Source organism: Anguilla anguilla, chromosome 16 (genome assembly GCF_013347855.1).
Source record: "Anguilla anguilla isolate fAngAng1 chromosome 16, fAngAng1.pri, whole genome shotgun sequence".
Taxonomy (NCBI): domain Eukaryota; kingdom Metazoa; phylum Chordata; class Actinopteri; order Anguilliformes; family Anguillidae; genus Anguilla; species Anguilla anguilla.
The window spans coordinates 13087923-13099904 of NC_049216.1; the positions used below are offsets into that span (position 1 = coordinate 13087923).

An 11982-nucleotide genomic window follows, 5' to 3' on the forward strand; every position below is an offset into this window, starting at 1 on the left:
AGTGGGTTTGGCGAGTGTCTCGTGCACCTGTGCAGTGCTGGCTACACAGTGGGACAGGCATTCCTGTGACTCTGCCCAGTTTCTCAGGAACTCTCCCACTTCTCACTCGTCTCAAGAGTAGTCACCTGGATGTAGGCCCCCATTGGCCTAGTTTGGCCCATGCTGGCTGGTAAGGACACTCCTCCAAGTAGTTAGTGTTCTGAGTTTGGCCTGTTCTCCCTGAACCTGCCTTACTGGCTCTTCCTGACTGTGCTGGTCTCAGAGAGTTTCAGTCTGCTGATGGATGGAAAGTACTGCAGCACACAGAGCCATTTCTGTTGTCAGTACACAGTATGTGTGGTGTGTGGTGTATGTATGTGTGTGTGTGTGTGTGTGTGTGTGCATGTGCATGTCTGTATGTGTGTATTCAGTATTTCAGGCAGGTGTAATATTCCATGCAGGTTTAGTATTCCAGACTGGTGCAGTATTCCATGCAGGTTTAGTATTCCAGACTGGTCCAGTATTCCATGTAGGTTTAGTATTCCAGACTAGTGCTGTATTCCATGCAGGTTTAGTATTCCAGACTGGTGCAGTATTCCAGGCAGGTTCAATATTCCAGGCATGTTCAGCATTCCGGGTTGCTACAGTATTCCAGACGGGTGTGGTATTCCGGGCACATTCAGTGTTCTGGGAAGGTACGGTATTTCAGGCAGGTGTAGGATGACTCAGGGAAATTACAGTGACTTACTCAGCAAGTTGGCTCCATCGCTTAGGTGACATCAGCACATCTGCCGAGGGACAGCAGAAGGTGTCCAGGTCGAGCCTTCTCACCACTGTATGAGATGGGATCAGATCTCCTCACTGCCAGAGATCGAGATTCCACAGCAGAGAGCAGAGCCAGACATCAAGACTGCTGGCACAGAGACTGCATTCACATCTGTTTCCATGACCCATTCTCTCAGGAAACCTTTGGAATCTTCTTCCCCCCCTTGCTCTCTCTTGGAGGTGACCATAGATGGAACAGCACATAAACGGTCCCTTGGCCAGAGTTGTCTGAAGCCACTTGGAAGCTTATTTTGTTGTGATTTGTTAATCTGATTATTTTATGGTAATACATTACAGGACAATCATTTAACAGACACAGTTATTCAGAGCAACTTCGTAGAAGAATATAGGCACGTGCATCTTTAACTGAGATTGTTGGCTTGTGTTCACATTAGATGCTGTGGGAATTGTGGCTGGGCATGTGTCTGCTGCATTATTTCCTGTGTACAGCCAACAGAACCCAGTCTTTGTGTTGATTTGTGTGGAACAGATGCACTGCTGGCCCAGCACATTGCACCTAGGCAAGAGGCTGGTCAACTCTGTGTACAACTGCATTGTTTCGGGTTCCAGAGAGACCACAGACATGCAGAACTCCCACTGCATCAGCTCATGGGTGTGTCTATCTAACTGGGCAGTCCCATAGTCTATCCTGTTCAATCACAGCACTGGCAGAGCTACCCCCCCATAACCCACTACTGAGAGACGGATCACCTAATAATCTTCTCACCCTGCATACCACCCACCCAGCAACAGCATTACCTCTGCACCTCTGATTTATGAAATGTGTCAGTAAAAACACATTGATCATTTGATGAGTGAGTTCTCCCTTTACAGTGGAGGAAATGTTGAAGGTGGGTCTACAAGCTGTGAGAAAAGCTGACCATGGTGACCTCATTGTGGTGGGGGGGATTGTTCAGTGGAGCTCTCACTCTTACGTGACCCCAAGGTCACTGCAGTGCCCCCCATGCCCATATATGGTCATTTATTTTGTGAGTCTGGCGGTGTCAACATATCGGCTTATTCTCACCAAGCCCTGCACCTCTCCACCGTATCTGTCCCTTCCCCATAGACTGCACAAACTGACACCTTCTAATCAGGCTTCTATCCAGCTCCGCAATGTCACACAGGAGCTGTGTGAGCAGCACTTCAGAGCCTGGCTCTCTGATAAGAGCAGTCAGCCGGGTCACATAGCGGGACGCTGACGCCGCTAGCCCAGTTCCCGAGAACTCCAGACATTTCCCACAAGCCCTTATTCATAGTGAACTGCCCTCCAGGGATGATCGGCCTCCTCTTTGTCATCATCCCTCCCCCTCTTTCACACTCTCTCACAGACCTAGGTCAAATACGTATTTGTTTTGGATTAAAATACTTTTCTATGCTTTACTGATCTTGTCTGGTGTATGAGAACCAATGAAATACTCTCAAAAAAGTGCAAACCCCGCCTTCTGGTCATATTGGCTGGCTCAATTATACCAGGCAAGATCAATAGAGCACAGAAAAGTATTTGAATCCTAAACAAATACGTATTTGACTCAGGTCTGCTCTCTCACATTCACTTTCTCTCTTATACTCTTTCTCACTCACACTCTCCCAACTCTCTCTATCCCCTTCCCTGCTCATCCAGGCATTTAGAAGTGTGGGCAGGTGTTGCACGTTCTCGCATCACCTCCGCCGCAATGCACCTGGGTGTTGTCATGGTATCAGGACCAGGATCTCAACATCACGCTTTATGTCAGCAGCTCCTGTTTCTCATGTCACGCTGCTCTGTTTCTGTACTCTCCCATTTCTCACATCACACTGCTCTGTTTCTGTACTGTCCTGTTTCTCACATCACACTGCTCTGTTTCTGTACTGTCCTGTTTCTCACATCACACTGCTCGGTTTCTCTTCTCTCCCGTTTCTCCTGTCATGTTTGTTTTTTTTGTGGGATTTTGCTCAGATATGTGTACTGCCTGATTGTTTTTGAGTGTAAAGTATATGTTGGAGTTCATTTCGCACTGGCACCGCATCGAGACTGTGACCATGGGGGGCTGAACCTGGTCCCTCTCCTGATTGGTTTGTCCCTGCTTGGGCCTCCCTGGGCTCAGCTCCATGTCGGGGCCTCAGGTGTTGTTTGGCTGGTGGGGGTGTCTTCTTTTGTGGCTGACAAATTAGTGTGCCGTGACTGATGAGCCAGATGTACCTTGACAGCGGCTTTTCCAGGCCACACGAGAAAATTTGTTAGGCAGAAACTGGTTTAACGAAGATGGTGTTAGTCCACTTCCTTTCCCTGTAGCCTTTGTGGCACTGATGCATTTTTGTATTACAGCCTGATGGGAGCACATGACTCACAGGTGAGCAGAACTGTGCAGGCAGTCACCAGGTGTGAAAGACCGCATTGATTCCTTCAGCTTTAGATCTCTTAGGGATTCACAGATTCCCTTCGCTTCACCCTGCTGTCACCCGTTTGCTCTTGTGTAGATATTGTGTCCTGTGGCAGCTGCGCATCTGGAGGCTTATTATAAAGCTAAAAATATATACTACATTTTTATTTTTCATTTCTCCTGTGATTTCTTTAGATATTTATATTTTTTCTGATTGCAACTATATCAGAGCCCTCAATGCATAATTTTCTGATGATTTGATTAAACGCTATAAGCTGGAAATAACCCCATGAAGAAGACATGAAATGATCCTGTTGATGGGGCTAGTTATTGAGCTGTCATTACTGTGATTGAATCCCTTCACAGAACAAATGTTATGAGAATTAATCATTTTGAAGTGATGTATCAGAGAAAAGTCGGTCAATTATTGCTTATCAAACAAAAAGATGAGAATAGCACCATTATGTCACACCATAATACCCAGTGTTCTGGCCTGTGCACAGATTTCCCCCATTTGGTTATTATTGATTTCCTGAGGTTACATGAGGGCAAGCCTCCCCTTGTTTTTCTTAGAGGCTTTCATGCCACTAGAATCCCCCCCTCCTCCCTCCCATCACTGGTGCCGGTTATTGCGCACTGTAATTCCCCTCCCACAATTGATTGATTGCTAGTATCTGGAGAGGGGGAATGTGGTTGGCCTGTGAATTGCTGTCCTCAGTCAGTCCTCAATACAGTCCTCAGGCTGTATTTGTGGCTACTGCTGAAATCTCAACCCAGTTTCCAGGTTGTGAAGTGAAAGTATGGAAGCCGGATCCTGGGACACCCACTGAGGGTTCTGGGTTGGTGTGACTCCCTCTGCTCATGTGGATAAGCTGGGTTTATAGTGAGGATGATTAAACCAGAACAAATTCCAAGCCAATCCACATAGCCCTCACCATGTTTAACATATGTTTTGAAAGATGTCCATTAATGATATTTAATGCAGCATCAATACAGAATACAGATTTCAAAACATCCCCAATATAACCATATAGGCTATCTGATATACTGTATAGTTATATGTATGGCTGAACATTCAACCATTGAATGTTCAACCGAGTAGTATTGTTTGTGGGAGATTATCTTACAGAGTTTAGGGGGGGTCTGGGACAAAATGTTCAATGTCTCTTTAGAAGTGATCTAAGCTTGCCAAGCTATGTGCTGCATTCTCAGCTTGGTTGGTTGTCCCTTACTTGGCTTCAGAGTGTCTAGACAGACCACAGCTGCAGGGAAATGTAGCCTTCGCAGGCAATGTGCTTTAAATTAGGCTGGAAGCAAAGTTAAATGCAGCAGCACAGAAATCCCGTATGTTAATGCATCCTTATCTTTTTGTGACTGTGCCTTGTCTGTGTTGCAATATAGGAGCCCTTGTCACAGATATCTGTGGATTGGTAAATATGTATATATATATAAGCTACTGATTTTTTTCAGGACGCTGCACTGTTAGGACCGTCAATGGCATCCACATTATGTATGGGAGGTACACATAGACCCATCACATGGGCCTGTGTGTGTTTTTGCTGCTCTTCCCCATAGCTGCTGTTTCACAGGTCCACAGTGTTCTACTGAGCGCGTGTGGGTCACACACTGTTGGGGCAGGCTGGAAAGAGCAGATGCTGTAACATACTTTGTACCAGGCAGGTGTAAGATAAAGGGCTTAAGGGATTCCTGAATGAATTACAAACACGTATAGCCACACATAAAAGCAATTACAAGTCATTTATAATTATGGAGGACAACACAAAATGGTTTATTTCCATTACTCCACTAAGTTGAGGCCAAAATGACAGTCAACACAAGCATATTCAGTATTTTTACTTTCCAGTCAATTGACATTTCTCATTACCTTTAAGTGCATGGGTCAGTCTAGTCCAGTTACAATAAATAAATCAACATTATAATCATTAATGAAAATCAGCACCCCCCCCCCCCCATCCCTGGCACAGCCTCTGTCAGGAGAGAGATGGGCCTGTAATGAGGTGTGATGTAAACAGATAGATGCACACAGCCCATTTGGCTGGTGCGTGTTCACTGGGGGTTGTGTAAGAGAGGATAGGTTGCCAGGTAATTGTGTGTAGGATTAGGTCTGAGAGATGAGTACAATGCTAAGTGTTAATAAGGCTGGGGCTCAGGCCTGGTTCTGTGCTGATTTAAAGCATGTATAAGGTCTGGTCCCTGTGCTCCTGTGCCTTGCTGTGACATTTCTGTAACATTTTTGTAACATCGCTGCAACATTGAGAGACCATTGCTAAGAAAGCCAGGTTAGCAATAATGTAAGAAGTGGGATAATGTTTTTGCGATTAACTGTTGTTTTATCTGTCATATAGCATTATGCCAGTTTATAACGAGCTCTAAAGGCACAGATGGGCCCAGGGGCAGCTCGGCGACTGCCAAAGAAGGTAACCCAGCCATCGGATCCTTTTGTCATCCGTTTCAATCGTAACCCTTTTACCTCTAACTTTTAACCCAACACACCTTTTCACAGAACTTGGCTTTTCTTTTTACAAGCTGCGCTCACCTGCATAGGTGGAGGGAATTCTGGGAGCTGTTTTCCTGCTGACCTTTCTCATCCTCATCTTCTTCCCCCTTCTTCAGCAGCTACTCATCCACCAGCCAGTCTGTTTGGCAAACAGGGCCTCCTACTGCCAGTAGAAACACACGGCTGCTGCTTGTGGTGTTGGCTTTGTCGGCGTAATGCCCTCCTTTCTGAATGCCCTCCTTGTTGCTCTGCCTGTGATTCACTCTGGGTTTAAATATGCTCTCTACTGGGGGTGGAGCTCACTGAAAGTTAGGGTTATTGTTTTTACTGTATTGTTGTGAATGCTGCCCTTTGTTTCTCTGTATTGGAATTGTCTGATCTGGGTAAAGTGTGACAAACCCAGTTAAAGTAATACTTCATTTGTGATGTAAGAGATACATCTTAAATTTCTTCAGTTAAGTTCCATTCTAAAATTCTCAAAAGTTTTAGTATAATTTTGTGTCTTTTTACCCTGAAGATGGCAGCTTATCAAGCAATGCAGCTCTGCTCATTTCCTGTGGAGTTCTTTCTCAAACCTGTTTCCAATTGGATATCATCCACATGCTCCTCCCACACGGAGCCCCATGTGACCCTTCTCCCTCTTTCTTTCTTATTCTGCCCCTCCCCTCTCATATGATCCAGGTGAGAATTTTGAGCAGAGTCCGTTGAGGAGAACGTTTAAGTCCAAGGTTCTGGCGCACTACCCAGAGAATGTGGAGTGGAGTCCATTTGACCAGGATGCTGTGGGCATGGTGAGACTGCATGCTGAATTTGGACAGGATGTTGCATTGTAGATGTAATGTGTACACTGTACAAGTGTGAGCTGATGTGCACTGTTAGCATGAGTCCGTTCCTGAATGACAGACTCGGAAGTTCTGAGAGCCCTCTCTCTACCTACCCCTCCACCCTTCCATCCCTTTAACTCTCCATCCCTCCATCCCTATCCCCTTTTCCCCCTCTGCCGGCCCTACCTCTCCCTACCCCAGTTCTGTCATTGAAGTCTCTCTCTCTCCCTCTCTCTCTCTCTTTCTCTCTCTAGCTCTGCATGCCGAAGGGTCTGTCATTCCGAACGCAGGTGGATTCTCGCGAGCCACAGTTCCACTCCTTCATCATCACGCGGGAGGACGGCTCGCGCACCTACGGCTCCGCCCTCACCTTCTACGAGGAGGTGACCAGCAAGCAGATCTGCAGCGCCATGCAGACTCTGTACCACATGCACAACGCCGAGCAGTACGACATCCTGCAGGCCCCTGTCACGCCCCCGGCCACAGCCGCTCAGGACCACACCCCCTGTAACACCCTCAGCCCCGCCTTCTCCCTGCAACGCTTCAACTCCTATGACATCACCTGCGACACGCTGTACGTGTCCAAGTGCATCTGCCTGCTGGCGCCTCTGCCGTTCCCGCAGGCCTGCCGCCAGGTGCTGGAGCAGTTGCACCGCGCGGTCTGCTCCCCTCAGCCGCCGCCCCTGCCGCTGGAGAGCTACATCTACAACACCCTGTACGAGGTGCCGCTGCCGCCGGCGGGCCGCTCGCTCAAGTTCAGCGGCGTGTACGGGCCGATCGTGTGCCAGCGGCCGAGCACCGCTGAGCTGCCGCTCTTTGACTTCCCCATTGGGGACGTCCTGGAGCTGCTGGGGGTGGAGAACCTGCTGCAGCTCTTCACCTGCACCCTGTTGGAGATCCAGATCCTGCTTTACTCCCAGCGTAAGTCCCAGCATGCCTTGCACTCCCAGCGGAAGTCCCAGCATGCCTAGCAGCCAGCACTGCCTCAATGCTCTTTGACTGCTGGGAATGTTCTTGAAAGTTCTTAAAAATTTTGAGCCTCTTTCAAGTGCTTGCATTTTTGTATATTTTAAGTTTTTGCAATTTTGAACAGCTTTCTGTCATGTTTTGTATAAACTGTGCCTTATCATGGACCAGAAACCACATTGTGCTTAAAATATTTGGGGCTTGGATTGGAAGGGGCTGATCTTCAGACAGCATGCATGTTCAGGAATACTGCAGCTGTTTTTACATTTAGTATTACTGATGGTTGACCCTGCTGTTGTAACCTAATGTAGAGTTTCTTGTATTTAAAGGACTTGAAAATTAGATGCTTTTGAGGTGACAGGAGATGCTTGCACTGTCATATGCTGTGCAGATGCTGGTTTGTGGTATTCAGCACCTTACAGTGGTGTGCTAAATGTGTGTGCGTTGTTCTGAGGTAAACAGACAAAGAGCTGTGAGAGGCTGTCTGTTTGTGGGCCTCCGCTGGAGCAGGCAGCTTTGTTTTCACTTGCTTTCAGTTGAGAGGAAACCCAGGCACACGTGTGGATAATTTATCCCTCACTGACAGGGGAATTATATGACCTGCCGACTGGGGAATGAAATGCACTGCGCTCTGAGATCTGGCAACTGCAGACACAGATTTAATGAGTGTCCTGGAAGAGCCAGGTGTCCAGGGATTCTCTGCTAAATGTCTGGCCAATTGAGTACCCCTTTGCCACCTACACAAGTTCATTATACATTGGGTCTCGAATGCCACTTTATAAAAGTGATTATTATTATTATTATTATTATTATTATAGCACATTCTCTCAGAATGGAACCTCTTTAAAAATGAACATTTTAATTGAGAGAAAGACTTGCCCCATTCCAACTTTGACTAAATTTGCCAGTCATGGAGATGTTCTTCAGAGACCAAAGGATAAGAGCAAGTAGCTTGACTTTTCCCTGCAAATTTAAGGCCAAATTAGTTTAGCTTCTAAAAGCGTATCAGATAAAAATATTTTCATGCCAGGGTCTGTCTGAAGCAGCTGCTGGGGGTTTGGTGTGGTACTCTCCTGGAAGATATGGGAGGTTCTTGGAAAATAAGATAATGCTATTTATACACCAGTGATGACCGTTATGAACAAAACCCTTTTCCTCTCATTCTTATATTCACCGGGATCTGGCTTTGATGAGCTTAGGGGGGCACACCCCAGGGATGTTGTTGGAGGTCGAAGAGGCAGAGACAGTTTGTTCACATTTTGATTACTAGGAAGAGTACATTATTTGCTAAAATTGGGGGGGATGCTGCTTCTCAGTGCGCTGCTGTGATGTTGCTTAGCAACACTCTGAAGAGGAGGATAGTGGTGATGCAGCATGAATATGATTGGTTGGATATTACATCATCACCCCCCTCCCCCAGAAGTCTCATCACTGCGGAGTGTGTGCTGGGGGTTCTGGGGAATTAAGACTGTGGAGCTTTGGAGAGAAACAGAGTCATTAGATAAGGTGACTCGACTCTAATAGGGAAACGGGGATGGTCTGTACTGGAGAGGGAGTGTAAAAATAAACCATATACTCAGCAGCACACACACCCCGCTGACACGAGGGATTGAGCTGCATTACTGCTGCAGACAGATTGCTACACGGCTTCCTGTTCCACCATGCCTGTGTTCCTTACAGAGGAACTTACTTTCTGTTGCCAGGCCCTAAAATTGGCTCTGCTGACCCCAAACTGTCCAGAAGCTCCTTCTGGGGAGCCTGACATGCCCCAGACAAGGCTGGAGAGTCAATCACAGTGGACACTGAGCCTGGGGAGCCTATCATATTGCAGAATGAGGACAGGGAGCCTGTCACCGAACAGAATAAGCAGTTGACTGAGTTTACACTGAGACTGCATTGAAACTTAACTATATTGTATCCTATAATCAGATACATGATGGACTGGCCGGATAAGCTGTGTGTCAGTCTGAAGGTTATGCAGTTGATTGTCTATATGGGCTCTGTGTTAGCAAACTAGCATTTAAGGGTGTGAGGGTTTTATAGTAGCACTCCTGTGCAGGCTCTTGGTTAGCAATGTTGCGTACCACTCAGGCTGAAAGAGACTAAGTGACTCTGTGCTCAGTTAATGAACTGAAAGTGCCTGTTCTTTTCCCAGTCATGATTTAGTACTGGACTAGTATTGCTGTCTTAGTGCAGCCAGCCCCTCTCTCCTCAGGAAGTGAAGCTGGCTGAGAGGAGGAAAGGGACAGCCTGAGGGGCAAGAGAAAGACAGCCAGAGAGACCAAAGAGACTGGAAAACAATGTTATACTGAGCTACTTAGTGTACACCTAGCAGTCCTGTTTAGGTGGAAATACTGTTTACGCTTCCCAGACTGTTAACAACTATTGTGATGTGTGTGTGCGCATGTGTGTGTGTGCATGCTTGCGTGTGTGTGTGTGTGTTTTCTTCCAGCAGAGGCGTAAAGAAGTATAACTCAGTGTTTGTTATACACTGTACAAACACTGCATTTATGCATGTGATATCCCCCTGTTTGAGAGCATGTGATGTGTGAGTGCGCTCAGAGGAGGTCTGTGCTTTGAGGGCCCCATTGATCTCAGCAGAGGGCCTCTCAGCCTGCCAGCTATGCCACTCCCTGCTTATCCAGCCTGATTGCACAGCAGGATGCTGAGAGGGTTTACTTATGGAGCGCTGCTAGAATATTCCGGCCATGGCTATCAGCCCTGCATCCGCACCCCGTACACTAGCACCAGCAGTAAAAATATGCGGCTGCGTTTCACTTTCTTTTTGCTGTCAAGCATAATTCAGCACAAAGGGAGATATTAAAATATGCCGGTGGCCTGACAAAGAGGGGGAACAGCCCTGACGCCAGTTTATATGTTTTTTCATTCAGTTTTTATCTCTCTCATTTAAATGCAAGGCAGTGGTGAATTGGAGAGTATGAGGGTGTGAGGTATAAGGGGCCCAACAGGCTGATAATTTGCTCATTGATAATGGGCCATAAGAGATGCCATTACACTAAGGTCCAAATCGTGGGTGGAGCACACAGTCAGAAGAGTGACAAAGTGACTGCCTGAGTGAGTGTGGGAGTGTGTGTGTGTGTGTGTGTGTGTGTGTGTGTGTGCTGATGGTGACTGACTGACTGTGTGTGTGTGTGCTGATGGTTACTGAATGACTTTGTGTGTGTGCTGATGGTGATTGAGTGACTCTGTGTGTGCTGAATGTGACTGATGCTGTGTTTGTGTGTGTGTGTGTGTGTGTGTGTGTGTGTGTGTGTATGTGTTTGTGTGCTGATGGTGCCTGATTGACTCTGTGTGTGTGTGTGTGCGGAAGGTGACTGGGTGGCTGTGTGTGTGTGTGTGTGTGCTGATGGGGCCTGACTGACTCTGTGTGTGTGTGTGTGTGTGCTGAAGGTGACTGGGTGACTGTGTGTGTGTGTGTGCTGATGGGGCCTGACTGACTCTGTCAGTGTGCTGTTGCTCAGTGGGTCTGTGCTTTTGTTCCTGCAGATTACCAGAGGCTGATGATGGTGGCAGAGACAGTGACAGCGCTGATGTTCCCATTCCAGTGGCAGCATGTCTATGTGCCCATCTTGCCCGCCTCGCTGCTGCACTTCCTGGACGCGCCCGTTCCGTACCTCATGGGCCTGCACTCCAATGGCCAGGAAGACCGCTCCAACCTGGAGCTTCCCCAGGAGGTGCGCCTGCATTCTGCCACCCTGTCCATCTGAGTGCCCAGTGTTCCCACAACATTCCTGCAATGTTCACACAATGTTCCCACAATGCTCCATCCCATTGCTTTCCTGTAATTCTCCCACAGATTTGCGCATTTTGGACAGACCTACTCCTGTTGCACTCATGTATTCATTTACATGCGCCCTGTTTAACTCCATGTGACTGGTGTGTAAATGGTGTGATTCAGAGGTGTACATGCAAGCTGAGTGCAGCACACAGAGAGCTGGGGATAGAGGGGATTATCACCACCACATAATACCAACCCCTGCCTGAACTCAGGGACCACATTCAGCCTGTTTTATAATTATGCCCACTGTTGTCTGAGTGCTGTCAGTTTCCTTTCTTTTTCTGTTTCTGTTTTTCTCCCTCTCTTTCATTCACTCCACCCTTACCCCATGGCTGAATGTTTTTGGCCTTTTATAAGTAGAGCCTAGTAGAAGAGATGGCAGTTCATTTTTAATGAGATTTCTGCCTTTAAAGACCCCAGGCTAATCTTATCCATTTCCTGTCTCGTTTTTTCTGTGTGCGTGTGTGCTTATTTTTTTGCTACAGCACAATAAATTGTTGAACAGAAAATTTCAAGATTCATATGAGAAGAGTTCCAGCCCAGACTGCATGCCCTTTGTTTCTATCTTGGTTTGGTTTCTCCTTTGAGATTAATCTTTGATTACAGCAATATATAAAATGTGTCCCGTAAATGTAATCCCCTGCTTTCTCATCTCTATGAAATATGGTGATGACTGTGATGTGGCCTTCAGGCCTTCGTCTGTGTTTG

The 11982-nt window shown here is 47.0% G+C and overlaps 1 protein-coding gene across 4 annotated transcripts in view; it reads left to right on the forward strand.

The window, feature by feature from the left end:
• Positions 1-11982, forward strand: part of LOC118215708 (DENN domain-containing protein 5A-like) — a 36159-nt gene that overhangs the window by 5548 nt on the left and 18629 nt on the right. For 2 of the 4 annotated variants that reach the window (XM_035396668.1, XM_035396669.1), the window contains exons 2-5: positions 5534-5605; positions 6367-6476; positions 6764-7430; positions 10983-11170. In XM_035396668.1, the coding sequence (XP_035252559.1) occupies positions 5534-5605; positions 6367-6476; positions 6764-7430; positions 10983-11170 (1037 nt within the window). The remainder of the gene's footprint in view (positions 1-5533; positions 5606-6366; positions 6477-6763; positions 7431-10982; positions 11171-11982) is intronic. The other 2 variants (XM_035396670.1, XM_035396671.1) reach the window with 1 other exon arrangement.